The sequence below is a fragment of the Excalfactoria chinensis genome, chromosome 7, assembly GCF_039878825.1.
Source record: "Excalfactoria chinensis isolate bCotChi1 chromosome 7, bCotChi1.hap2, whole genome shotgun sequence".
Classification (NCBI taxonomy): Eukaryota; Metazoa; Chordata; class Aves; order Galliformes; family Phasianidae; genus Excalfactoria; species Excalfactoria chinensis.
Genome location: NC_092831.1, coordinates 8,865,046 through 8,879,532, shown reverse-complemented (window position 1 = coordinate 8,879,532; position 14,487 = coordinate 8,865,046). Strand labels below are relative to the sequence as shown.

The following is a 14,487-nucleotide window of genomic DNA, read 5'->3' as shown; positions in this document are numbered from 1 at the left end:
ATACCATAGTGGCTGAGCATGTGTGTCAGTCTTATCTGGACCTGGAATTAAGAAAAAAAAAAAAAAAAGAAAAGAAAAAAGAAGAAAGGAATATGTAACTTAGATATACAATACCACGCACACTACTGTGGAGTAAGATTGTGTATGAGATTGCATAGTTTAAAAAGAAAATTCAGTACTTCTGAGCCACTTGACTGTCTGCTAGCATTTCGCAGCAATTACCACTACTTGATTTAATCAATAATGAAAGAATTAGGTATTATATATAGTGGCTAGGTAACTGGAATCATCCGATTAGTCAAGTTCATTGCAAAAGAGTGCCCTTTTTACTGACCTGTACTAATCCCAGAAAGAATGCGTGCATTATTCATAGTTGTGGTCACTGTCTGAAGCAAACATATACCACAGCTGACTTTGTGACCCCAGTTCTGCGTCATCTCTAATAGCAGATGTACCCATTATACAACAGAAAGCCACCCACTTCAGGGAGAGCCAGTAAGGATTCAGTTTCATGTTTTTTAAAAAATGGCTTAGTGAACTTAATGGCCCTTTCTTTCTATAAAACATCAGTAGAACAGGCAACTTGTAGAAGGTCTCTACAGTGGCATCATCAGGTTGCAGCATAGAGATAAAATGTACAGCTTTAGCTGGTAAAGGCCAGTAGTAGTTCTGAGGATCCAAATGCAAATATTATTATTATTAATATTGATATCTTACAGAATGACAGCGCCAGAACCCAAAAACTTGCACCAAAAATTACACTGCTTGAGGGTACACGCAGCCTGTTGATCTTGTGGTTGCAGCTACAGGCATCAGCAGTTAATTTAATTATTTCATTGAGTCCAGCAACTGTAAAGCCATCTGCTTACCTCTTGAAATTTGTCTTTAGTGTGGTTGCTAAAGGAATTATGATTTTGAGGCTAAGGTAAAGGATACGCTAAGAAGCATCAAACTGCAAAGTAAACTGTATATAGTAATGCATATCTGAAATAGAACATTTTGAAGTATTTATACAAAGGCATTTATTTCCTTTAGCAGTAGGGACATAACATAGAGGTAGGACTTGACGAGCCTGAATTTTAATCTATCACACTTCTGAGTTTTCTCTCTTGCAGCTCAGAATTACGCTCCTGTACTTTGTTTTCTCTGTTCCACAAACACAGGTACGATTTTGTTTCCCAAAGGGTAGTTGTTATAAATATGCACCCAGTGTCAGTGCTCAACAGATAAAAAATTGATTACTGTCCAGAATTACTAGTGCAAGGTTCATGGCTGTTGATTTTAAATTTACAACAAACAAGCATTTTGATTGTTTCTTCCCATCAAACAAACACAGTATTTCAACCATAGTATGCTCCAAGCTATCACATGTCATTTAATAAAGACAGAGGAAGATGACAGGGAAAAGTAAATGCTCATATTGAAAAAGCAAAGATTTTTTTAAAGGAGTAACTGTGATTCATTTATGTTCTGATCTGCTAATCTGTCTTTACTGTACCTTGAACTGTGAGCTCTGCAGACACAGATGCCTTCCCAGCACTATTTACCACCGTACATGTGTAAATTCCTGCATCAGCAAGCCGAACATTGTGGATTTCCAAGTACTGGATTCCTGTTTTCTCAAACATGTTGAAACGCTCATTTTGCTGCAGGTGAACATCACCCTGCAAATAACATGAGATTCGATCAGACAATCGAAGGCTGAAGGAGAGCAGGATGCTGACAGAGCAGTCAGAATGTGTGTTCTTCCAAATTAAAGAAAGTTATTGTAATTCACTGAAATGAAAGTTTCAAGGGAAACAAACAAACAAACAAAAAAGGTCTAATCAGTGAAAGATTTAATAATCACTTGAAAACTCATTACTAAAAGTGATTGCAGACCCTGTATGTACCCATAGGGGGCAGTAGGACTTAAATCTTCAGTGTTTTTTATTAGTCAAATGAATTTTAAGCATTGATCACTTAATATTTTTATTTTATTTTTTACGTTCTGCGTGCTCTCAGTTTGTCATTTTATTGCAGGTCTGAAGTTGACAGTTCAGGTCTCCTGTTCTGTCAGACTCTTTTCTTTGACCAGTGTTTTAGCAAAAGTCAAACTGAATCAGCTGAACCCTCATTCCCTTGCCTTAGATTTTTGGTTTTGAATTTGCAAAAAACAATCATGCGTGCAAAATAAAGTCATGTCTTTTATTTTCTAAACTGTTTGTTTTCTTTTCAATTCAATTTCATTTCTTTGCAGATAGCTTCCTAATTTTAATGTACAGGTTAACTTACCCAATGTAAATGAAAAGAAAAGGCAATTTATGATTGAGGGACTGACATAGAACTTGGGAGATACAGCTGTAATTTTCAAAGCTGTCAGAGACTCCTCTGTGGCCACAGCTAAAGCATTAAATCCCTGCAATCCCTGCAGATCTTTTCTATAAAACGGAGATGCTTATGTTCATATTTCCCATTCTTTCTCTCTTTCTCTTATCTAGTTCGTGAGGTCTTTGGGTAAGTTGATCTCTTACTTGCTATTTTTATATAGCTTTTATACTAAGAACATACACTATTATTTTTTGAGTTTATTCCTTATTTTCACGTGAAAATAAGGAAGAATATGGTTCTCCTAATCGTACATAAATTCTTGCCATTGTTGATTTGTCATATTGCAGTAGCAAATGCATTTCACCAAGTAACAAAATTTCAGAACAGAAAGAAAACATTCATTTATTGGGAAATCATACCTTGGACCAAGTTACTTGAGGCTGAGGACGTCCTGTTATTTTACATGAAAATTTTCCTGTTTGGCCTTCACGCACAACAACTCTGTTGGGTTTTGTAGCAAACTTTGGTGGACTCTCTCCCCAGATGCTTGGCCTATGCTCCACAGGTGGAACGCTAAGTCTTCCCCTAAAAAGGTGATTGACATCCTGATTTTAAAGAAGAACAACTGGAAGTCGTTGTTGTTAAACACACTTCAGGGAGCATTTTAGAGTAGAAGATTTTCTGCCATATGCTATTTATACATATATATATTTATATATTTGTCAATGGAAGAAATGCAAATGCTGATGATAACTGCTCTTTACTCCACATGCAGCTAAATAGCAAGGTGCCACACACCCTCACCCAGTATACACATAATTCGTATGACAGACTTTAGTTGCTTATAGGATGCGGACAAACTAAATGAAAAGAAACACTACGTACACTTAGTTTTCCCTCCTTTCTGTTTCCTAATTGTCCCCTAATAGATTATTTGTGCATACTTGTTCAATGTTCACAGTTCTTTATCATATAGTTTGTTGTAACATTCAGTGCAGTTTCTGAATATAAATCATTAATTTCTTTTAGCAACATTTTTTACATGTCCTGCTAAAGCAAACATGGAAATGGCACAGAAACCCATCCAAATAGCAGTGAACGTCCTTTAAGCGTAAAATCCAGCTCTATTTAAATGGATGGCACATCTGGGAAACCACATGTGGAAAGGAACTAGAATGACAAGAGTGACCACAATCCAAATCCCTCAGTTAGGTAGCCATAAAACTTCAAACATCAAACAGTAACAAGCAAGAAAAAGAAATCTGCAACTCCAGGTATGTTAATGTGAAAGGGAACACTCACATTCTTTGCTCTAAAGTTCTGGTACAACAAAGACACACATTAACAGATGGCAATCAGTAATTTTTTCCTTCTTTTTTTTTTTTAACCTTTAATTTCAAGCAAACTGAACTACTTTCAAGGCCTTCATTTCCAGATGCCCTTTTACCATATGCAAGTAAGATGTCAGTACTTCACTATTTCTACCAGGTGTCACATACTGAAAAGGGACAGCATTGCCAAGGTGCTGCCAAGACATGATGGTGGCCATATAGGCAACTTGAGGTTTCTAAATAAGAAACAAGACCATAATGAAAGGATTTACATGGATAGGAGAATCAGTAAAACCTTAGGAGAGAAGACTGTAATATGCAAAAATGGGAAACAATCATAGAACTAAATATCAGATAGCTTTTAATGTTGTCCTACTGAATCTACTTGTAAGGAATGATTGAAAGAAGGCTCTTCTGTGTGCCAGAGTAAACCATAGTAGATTTCTTAATCAAGCAATCCTTAATCTACCTGGAACCAGGCAACACCAAAACAGAATATGTATTTCTTCCAGGCTACTATATAATATTTAAATTACATACGAGAGAACGCTGGTTTCAGTTGATTTTATTTCTTTCTAATCATTCTAAAAACAGTATTTTTCTTTTAAAAGATGCCTGTCTGGTTATGGAAGATGCAGGGAAGATTTTTGGAATGTCAGAGAGCAGAGACAGAAGTGTGCAAAACTGCACCACAGACACCAGCAGGAAATTCTGTTTTCAGCCCTAAGAATTCTTGTCAATATGAAGGATCAGTGGTTGTGTCTTATGTTTTCCTAGTAGCCTCAAGCATTTTACTGACCGAGCATTTCCCATAGTATCTATTCTGCTTGGGTTAAACAGAAGGTTGGACTTAACACACTTGACTTCACAAATATGTTTGTTTTCAGATTGTTCCTGTAGTTGACACTCAACACTAAAAGAGCTAAGAACTTTGAACTGATGAAGTTAAGCTTGTCATTCCTGCTATCCTCATCTCACTAATGTGAGCAAATATGCCAACCAGGTACTCTATTCCAACGTCATGCTGTGCAGAATTGAGTCATTAACTACCATGCTTTTCTTTCCTCCATTTCTGGTGTTCTTTAACAGGCAAAAAGCATTGGGGATACATTTCCAGTGAGGAACTGTTGAGGTCTAGACAAGAATCCACCCCTCAGTCTGGCTCTCAGACTGAATCAAATCTAAGGACAATATGCAGGATTGCTTGAAAGGAAAAGTCCATATCCTTTACAAAGAGTCATTTTACTTGTTTACCCACCAGAACATATTCATGCATCTGTTAAACAATATCAAAGCTGTTGGACTTCTTACCCAGGGGTTTTGGCACTGCACGGTAGGCTGTATTTCTTCAAAGAGTTTCCTGTGAGCACAAGACAGGAAAATAGAAGTAAGAATTTTTGTCAAAACCATTGGGAACTACAGGTTTGAGACTATGTAAAGCATGCATTTCTCCAGGTTACAAAAATGAAGGAGGAATGCAGCACCTGCAGTATGAGGTTATGTCATCTAAAGTCTGAAGTTAGGTTCTCCAGTTTCAAAACCAGGTTTCAGCAGAGTTACCATCTAGCCTTTGACCTCAGTGCTACACTGCTGACTATTCATGCAAAAACATTTTTGAATGAATGACAGTGTCTAATTTCTACACCACTAATTCTAATTAGGCAGCAAAAATATATCCATTTTAGACTCTGAAGAAGGTCCTGCTTTGCTTGCCTGTTTTTTGTTATCTTGGTTGTTGTTTTGATTAATATCTAAAAAACAAACAAACAAAAACAAACACCAAAAAAACATTCCTTTTGAAGCTCTGAAGTTCATCCTGCTTACTGGTGTTAGCAACTGGGATATGTCTATACGAAATCATGTAAGCTCAGCGCCATCTACTGCCCACAGCATTCCTCGCAGATCTGGCACAGAAAAGAAATGGATCGTAGCCTGAGATAGATCCAAAGTGGTAGCATGAAACAAACAGCTCTGATGGCTGTGAAGAAAGAAACTTATTCTTGCACTTCCAAAGAATTTACACTGACATCCAGACAGAACAGTAGGATAGAAAAACTAGAAGGTGTCACTCATATTTTCAGGTAACAGCCCCATGCAGAACTTTTTGCTAAAAATAAACAACAACAACAACAACAAAAATCCAGTGCATTGCCATCCTGATGTGTAGAGGGGGTTATAGATCCCTTTATGAGGGGATAAAGACCACTTTAATTCATAAATTCTGATGAACTCAGTCATTGGCTACTACCATGGAACTGTTTTTGAACAGCACCAAAGGCCATGTCAGAATACCTGACATAAAAACATGTTTAAAAAAAAATTCCACCTCCACAGAGGTTGTTTTTCAGATAGATTTAAAATAAGGAATAAAATGATTTTAAATGATTAAAAACAGAAGGCAATAAATATTGTGTCAGACATATGCATATTTCAGTATGTACTCCTAGGATGTGTGTAAGAGATTTTGATTCAGAATATACCAAACGCTGATTGATTCAGGTCTGCTGTCCATTTTTGCTGTGCTCAGTGCAAAGTTGTGACCTGAGACATTTTGATATTTAGCAGATTTACAGCAGGACTGAATAGACAAGAGAAAAGAAGCACAGTTGATTTCCATCATTCCTTGGCTTTATGTCACTCTTTACATTTTAAATATGGCAGTTTGCAACTATTTAATATGCAGATGTTCTCTTAAACATTCCTGAGCTTGATCTTAGCTGTTTCCATGTAACATTAAGTATGCAATTGCAAACAGGCGCAGCTTAGCAAAGGAAAGCATACATGCAGAACTCAGGGAACTTATTGCCTCAGTGTGCTTGTTTGATATGCTGTGAAACTCCAGGATCCCCATATCTCTTACTGCCCAAGGGAAAATGTTAACTTTCCAGACAAAGATGACTCCCTTCCTTCCATGTTAACTTGAGCAATCAGCCAACACTATGGGAAACCCCCAAAAGAGATCTAAAACAGTACTGGTTCATTATAAAGCCTGAGTAAGAATCACAGAATTGTAGGGGCTGGAAGGGACCTATAAAGATCATCGTGTTGTGAACTGTTCATAAACAAAGCCAGGAAGGAAACAGTACTCAACAGTTAAGATAACAAGTAGTTCAGATGTGGGAGTAGGAAGGCTGTCAATACCACAACACTTGGAGTAGGAAAGGGGAAACATCAGAAAGAATGTAGCTTGGAGTAAGAAAAATGGTTCAAGCCTTGCACCTCATAAGCTGAACATGTAAACTAAGCTGTCCTCCTATTCTAGAGGACAGATGAGGTCTGGCAGAAGTTGTCTATTTCTTTTAGGAAAGCCTCTGAAACTACTTTCCTGCTGCCTCAAAATGGTGTCCAAACTTCCAGAGGAAGATGTCCTTTACACCTATTTGATAATTTCTAATATTCTGTTAAGATAAAATTTCTGTTTTAACAATATCTACAAAGAAAATCCAAAAACACAAAAAGCAGACAAACAAAAAACACCACAAACAAACAAACCACATTCTGTTATCAAATGTTTTTCTCAGGCAATTTGCAATTTGTTCACTGTTTTCTGAGTATCTGTGGCAAGAGTAAGCACTTTCACCTGCTTCAGCTGTGCCTCTAATAGGCAGCAGTGTGTCAAATATTAAATCTTAATTTTTAGAACTGGACTTCGATAAAGAATACAGAAATAAATATATATATATATGAATGCCATTCTTAGTAACCATGTAATTCTGGAATGCATACTAACACGTTTAGACATACCATATGCTATAGTACATAACCATAACAGAGATCTCAAAGAGTCCATTGACTTAATTGAAGTCTTTGCATAACTTAGAGCTATGAAAAAAGGATTTCTTCTCTACCAGAGAAGAGTGTTACTCTTGCAACAGTGAGAAAGCACATATATATTGTTATGATCTTAACTGGATGGGTGGTTTAACACAACCTTTTCATTTAATTAAATTCTATTATCATCACAATAGCAGTTTAAATATTGTCATACCTTCCACAGTCAATTCCACAGTCACTTGACGAACCCCGCCATCATTTGCAGCCTCACAGGTGTATTTACCACTATCACCTTCCTGCACACCTTTGATTACCAAACTGAATATCCCCCGTATGCTGTGGTCCACAACATAATGGTCTCCTTCTGGGAGAGGATGTCCATTTCTGTACCATGTGATCTGTGGCTCAGGGTAGCCTCTGACCTGGAACAATGTGAGAAAGAGTGGAGAATGAAGACAAACAGATGATGGTATTAGGAAGAAATGTTGGACATTTAGCAATACAGTGGAAAGTTCTTGACACAGGAGCTGTTAAACACACGCTCTTTGCAAGCCAAATGGCAGAACATAATGAAATGAAGAAACTTTTGGCTAAGTCAAAACTGTTAAAATCATAAGACTAGAGAAGCAGATAAATACCTATGCAAAAGTTTCCCACTAGAATGGTTTGCCTGCAGAAGCATAGAAACAGTGCTAATGAAAAATCCTGACGTGTGGGTTTTCATTGTTCAGATTCAAAGGGAGAAAGTGCTGTTATATCTCTAAGAATTCAAGACTGCAAGGTATCTATAGCAAACATCTCTAGCATGGCTGCTAAGAATTAGGCTTATATTGTAAATCTGTATGGAGCTATCTAGTTTTCATACATGCTGAGATATAGTGGCTCCAGCCAATTTACAGGCAGGAGGAACAGGTACATGCTGCTTTCTGTCTTGATCTTTAAAAGCAGAAGACAAGGGATTGCTATTTGAGATAGTATCATTAAGGGTAATTCTCATGCTATGGTGGCAGCTGAACAGTAGAGACCTAGATATGTTCACAAAAACTTGCTCCTGTACTTAAGGAGCTTTCTCATCTACTGGTCACTCAAAGAATAGATTTCAAGAAAACAAAGCAGCTCTTACGCTTATTAGACAGCAACCACATTAATATATCTTTGCCTGCTATGGCATTAGTGTTACCTTCAGATTTGCAGACAGACTCGAGTAACTGAGAACTGAGTTACTGATTTCGGTTAAGCTGTTGAAACTTCTCTGAATCTGTCTCTTTCTTTCATAAAAAGATGGAAAAACCAGACATACATCAGTTTCCACCAATGAATTAACTCCTCAGGCAAAGTTTCTTCCTCTGCTTTATGAGATGTGCCATCTGCTTTGAAGGTTGGTTTAGTATGTGTTAATTGTTAACACACTTCCTCTGTTGTCATAACAACCCCTGATTACAATTCTCCCCATTTATTTCCTATTCTCCCACTCTAATACGTTAGTATGTCATCTTCTGACACTTTGATCCTTTGCCTGAATGCCATGAAATAACTGAGTGGATCAAGGTGAACTCAGATAAGTAATCACTGTGTCTGATTTTGCTCACTAGGCAAGTAGCAATACTGCATATTGAACAATATTATAAAACCTTGGCAACTGAACAGGAAGTCCCTTCAAATTCCAGGTGGGAAAAATATCAATTACCTGTCTTTATTTGAAGATGACTTGATTGTGGTTTGTCTAAATTCCTCCTTGCAGTCTCCTCTCACCTTCAGATGCAATTCAGCTCTGCTTTCCTCTGACTGTACAGTACTTATTCTCCAGATTACAATTCTTAGCCAAACAGCCTTACCCATTCTTAGGTTCTCTTCTTTCAAAACCTTTCAACTCCATCTCACTACGTCTGGGCTTCTCATCTGTCTGAGCTTAAGCTACAGCTGTCAGACATTTGTCTCTTTCCTTTAATTCCTTAGAAATCAGTTCCGAAAAATTAATGTTGCCAGTGACGTTGTGGCTGGGAGAAAGAATATTAGTGAATTTGCTGAATAAATTTTCCACTCCTGGTACAAACTTCATAAATTCCCTCCAAGTCTATCTTTACCTCAGCAAGAGCCATATTCTATGCTGAACACATAGTGGATCCCTGTGCAATGGGATCAATCACTGTTTAAAAACTACCCTAGCATCTTGAAAAGCTCTTTGTGGCTGTGTCTTTCTCTGCTTTCTGAAAAGCAGAAGTCTCTGCTCAGCCATGCCCCCTACCACTAATCCAGAACATTGGTTTAGTGCTTAATTAGCGGGCAGGCTATCAGGATGGATATCTTCCTCAGTAAGTCTAATTTTCACAAAAAGAAGGCTGTAAAATATCAATTTTTTGTTTGTTTGTTTTTCAGTGGTGTAGTTCTTGAGAGCTGATGATATGTTCAACTGGTAAAGAATGTGGTTTATACCACAAAACCATTTCTTATCATAATATTGTCAATGCCCTTCTGCCTATCTTCTCATTTTGGATTAAGTGACTTACCCAAAGCCAGAGGATGTCTTAGGAGGGAGTTTCTACCTGTCAAGTAGTCAGTGACACATTATCTATTATATTTACTACTATTTCAAATTTTCACTCATTCTTTGTGGTGTTCTTTAAAATGTATTGTTCCATTAAGCTTCAAACAAGACTTCCAGTACTTCTGAGGGAACTACTGGGGTTGTAGCAGCGGAAATCATCTTACTTTTATTTTCTTTATTCTTTTATCATAATCTTAATTCCTTGTTGGAGCACAGACAGCCATTCTTTCTTGGCCCCTCAAATTCAGGTAGACAATTATACATGCTTTTCCAGTATCAAATAGCTAAGCATACATTAAGTATTTTTCCATTTCTTCTATTTCATACTTGTTATTATTTTGTTTATCCACACCTCTACACTGAGGAAATGCCACCCAGAAAAACAGAAACACGGGCAATCAGCGCACTATTTCCTTTCTGAAAGTTGCATCATTCCTTTCCCAAACTTGGTGGGTTTTGTTTTGTTTGTTTCATTTTTTTTCAACACTGAAATAAGGGGCAAGTAGCAGTTTTCTGAATTGCTCTGTTGCAAGAATTTATTTCAGGTTTTGGTTTGGAATGTGTTTCAAACTGAGCCAGCCCTCTCTGAAATACATACTCTTGCCATAAAAGTGTCAGAGACCCTTAAACATATCACTGGTTACTAGGTTTTGATTCGAATGGATCAGTTCCAGAACTGCAGCAGGTTTTATATTCCTTCCCAACCTTTCCAGAGCTCACTAAAAACATCTGCCTTGAATAAATCCACGGTGAAGAGAAATTTATCTGCTTATTTAATGCCCAGCAGCAGAAGGCTATAACCCTTATTTACAGTATGCACTGTGTGAGCATTGCCAGTCCCTTTGAGGCTGTAGCTTTTCTTTGCCTGCTAAACAACACTAACAAATGGAAAAGTGACTGCAAGGAGTGTATACACTGTGAGCTTTGAGTTTTTGTTGGGACTCAGAAATCATTTACAGTCTTGGTTAGAAGTGCACTAGATAAGTCAAGGTAAAAGAAGTCTCCAGCTTCACACATCAACATGGTAAGTGGAAAGAGCTGAGAAAGAACCTGTTGCCTGTGAAACTTCCAGAGTTAAGATTCAGCTCTACAGCTAGATTTGGGGAAATGCTAATGAAAAGAAATGGTGTTCCCAAAGAAAAGAAGCAAGAAGATGTTGTCCAATAAGTCTACTGATGCAATCCACTGAAGGACAGTATTCTTCAGAAATGTTCTGCTGGAAACTAGGCACCATTGTCACAAACCTAAAGGCATTCAGTGACACCTAAGGCCAAACTTATTCAGAAAGCCTTTTAAATTAAGGAATCATAAAATTGATTGAGTTGAAGGGACTTGTAGCGGCCATCTGATTCAACTCCCCTGCAAAGAATACTGGACACCCACAGCTTGATCTCATGCTCATAGCCTCATCCAACCTGACCTTGGATGTCCCCAAGAACAGGGCATCCACCACCTCTCTGGGCAACCTGTGTCAGAGCCTCACCACCCTTACTGTAAAAAACGTCTTTCTTATACCCAGCCTGAATCTCCCCTCCTCTAGTTTGAAACCATTTCCCCTTGTTCTGTCATTGTAGCACCTGCTAAAGAGTCTGTCCCCTTCTTTCTTATAGTCTCCTTTAAAATATTGGAAGGCCTCCATCAGGTTTTCCTGGAGCCTCTCTTCTCCAGGCTGATCAGCCCCAGCACACTCAGCCTGTCCTCACAGGGGAGGTGTTTCCCTATAGGTTCCAAAGTAAAGGAAAGCTTTTTCTAAATCTTGGCCTGTATCTATTCTCCATAAAACAGCTGCTTGTATATCAATTCCAAAAGGCACAGGTTTGCCTATTTAGCTGTTGCAGCTTTGGGTAATCTGATGAGCTCTTTTGGATCATACATTTAACTCCCATTCAGATCCCACTTTGTGATAACTGTTACTGCTTTCAGTGAGATTAACAATGAATGCAAACCCAGAACAAGGGAAAAGAATCAGCCACAAATAGCAAAAATCCGAAGCACAAGCAGCTGTGAACTAGTGACAGGCTACATAATATTGTTGTTACTCCCTTTGACTATAGCACCTTATGATTCTTGGAAATGTTGGCAAATCATATGTGGCATATTCAAGTACAACATTCATTATACTGGCTGAAGCATTCCATTCTTGATGTGATGGGCTTGATAAATGTCACTTGTTGCTACTCAAGGTTACAGCAACACACAAACAAAAAGACCAGGAAGAAATTCCCCCTAATTACATCATGTATAGACAGGCACATCAAAAGCTGTACCAAGAAAAACTGGCAGTGATACAACTGTCATGAAATTGCTATTCAAAATAACTCCCCTCATAAAGATGACTTCATATGCTGCAGTATGAATTCCACTAACCACTAAAAGTCTTCTCAGAAGGCCATTGTTCCCCCATGAAATCAGAATTTTAAAACATCCAGAATCTGTCAGCACACACTGTTCAGTTCTGCTTCTTTATCTATAGCCTGCCTTTGCCCTTTACTTCCACAAAATCCACCATTAAAATCATGGTAAGTAAACTATTAAATCACTGAATAGGAAGACTGGTTGTATTTGGGTGGTTTCAGTTCATCTAAAGAACAATTGATCTTGAATTTATCTTTGAAAGACACAAACATCCTTTTACCACTGAAAAAGTGTCATCACTGTGAGTCCATACAGAAGTTTGAAAAACATCTATCAGGAATGGGGGGTATGAAGTTGACTCTGCCTTGAGGAAAAATGAATTAACTGAACAATAGTGAGAAACAGGGTTGAAGGAAACCATGGCTATAAGGTCATGTATATTAAATTTTAATTGAATTCACAACAAATGGTTGAAGTGTAATCAAGATTCCTTCATACTGTGTTTATATTAATATCAACTTTGACCCTTCCCTTTTGCCATGTTTTAACTAACTTTATTTGGCTTTTGGGGTCTTTCTACTGATCAATTCATTCTTCTGACAAGAAAAAAAAAAGACTTCCACAAACAACCTTGGTCAAAGAACACCTAAGAGAAAGTGGCCAGTAAGTTGGTAGATGGTGTTTGAAAGAGGAATAGTAGTTTTCTTGCTTACTTGTCTGGCTGTATTAGTTGTTAATATACAGATGGTAGCAAATGTACAGAAGGAATAAGTAAAGGAAAACTCACCAGTGGTGGTGCCTTGGCTGAAGAAGCTGGGGCAATCCTCACTGGTGAGCAATCTCCAAGAAATGCTGCCTCAGTGGGAGTCAGCCCTTAAATGAGGTCTCAGAGGGGATGGAGTCAAGCTCCACCCCTTACGGGAGCACAGCTACATCACTCTCACCTGTGATCCCACAGCTGACCCCACACTTGCCTCAGCTGATTAATCAGAGGTTCAGGCTGTGATTACCAATCTCCCATACAGCTGGCTTATCTAGCTTGTCTTAACATAAAAGAATGTCACAGAGTGGCACCCTTTTTGAGAAGGGTTTGCAGTCTTTCCTCTGTCTGATACCTGCCTTCAAATGTAAACTTTTTTTTTTTTTCTGGAATCTATAGGTCAAGAAAAAATCGATAGAGATCAGAAGTTACTAAGGAATAAAAAGAAGATAGCCTCACTTATACTTGCTTCCAGTTAAAAATGACCTTCTCCAAAGAGTGTGCTTTGGAGAGATCATTAGACATCACACCAGGAGATTTGTGTAAGGTGCAGAAAACCATTCAGAATATCTGACCAACTTTGACCTTCATTCTGCAGCGTGCAAACAAAAGCTTAACACAGAAAAGAAGTCCTGGCAAACAGGCTGGGTGTAAAACACTTGTGCCTTTCCAAAACATAAATCCATTGTATTGTATCAAGAAAACAGGAGAAGAGATATGATTAAGTAACATGACAATTTCTGTAAAAGTAATTATTTTCAAGTAAGTATAAATAAGGGAATAAACAATTTGTCGTGATGACACTTGAAATATGATACAGACTTTATAGCACATCTCTTCTGCCAATGTTTAGATATCAGAAAATGAAAATTATTCCCTTTATCACAAGTTATGTAATAGACAATCTCATCTGAAAGTCATACAGCTAAAGGCAATCTGCCCTCCTGCAGCCTCAAGGGATTCAATCAAGACAGCAACAGTTGTTTTATGGATGTAGATTATCCTACAAAAGGCTCTTCCTAAATCCTTTCCCCTCCCTCCCCACCAAAAAAACAACAAAACAAAACAAAAACAAAAACAAAAAACCCACAAGTGTGTTTCTCAGAGTCATTAGTCTCTAACCAGTGTCCTCTGCATTCAGTAAGAGCCAAATATTTCTGGACCTTGATCAAAAACTTGTGAACAGAATCAAGTACTTGAGAGCAGAGGATGCTACAGTAGTAAATGCTCTGTCCAGCTTGCTCTGCAACAAGAAAGCAAGCTATTTCTTGTTGTACGAGTTTATATTCATGTGAATTATTAATGTCAATTTTAGGAGAAAAGTACTACAAGCCAGTGGAGATTGCAATGAACATGACCCCACCTATGGTATCTTTTTATGTTATTGTTTTGGTTAGCTCAGGTGAGAAATA

At 37.8% G+C, this 14,487-nt stretch overlaps 1 protein-coding gene across 2 annotated transcripts in view; it reads right to left on the bottom strand.

Annotated features, from left to right (window-relative positions):
• The window catches only part of MYLK (myosin light chain kinase), a 179,737-nt gene that overhangs the window by 95,572 nt on the left and 69,678 nt on the right, over positions 1 to 14,487 (bottom strand). For both annotated transcript variants that reach the window (XM_072341613.1, XM_072341612.1), the window contains exons 3-7: positions 7,630 to 7,837; positions 4,953 to 5,001; positions 2,730 to 2,895; positions 1,499 to 1,664; positions 5 to 41 (exon numbers count right to left, since the gene is read on the bottom strand). In XM_072341613.1, the coding sequence (XP_072197714.1) occupies positions 5 to 41; positions 1,499 to 1,664; positions 2,730 to 2,895; positions 4,953 to 5,001; positions 7,630 to 7,837 (626 nt within the window). The remainder of the gene's footprint in view (positions 1 to 4; positions 42 to 1,498; positions 1,665 to 2,729; positions 2,896 to 4,952; positions 5,002 to 7,629; positions 7,838 to 14,487) is intronic.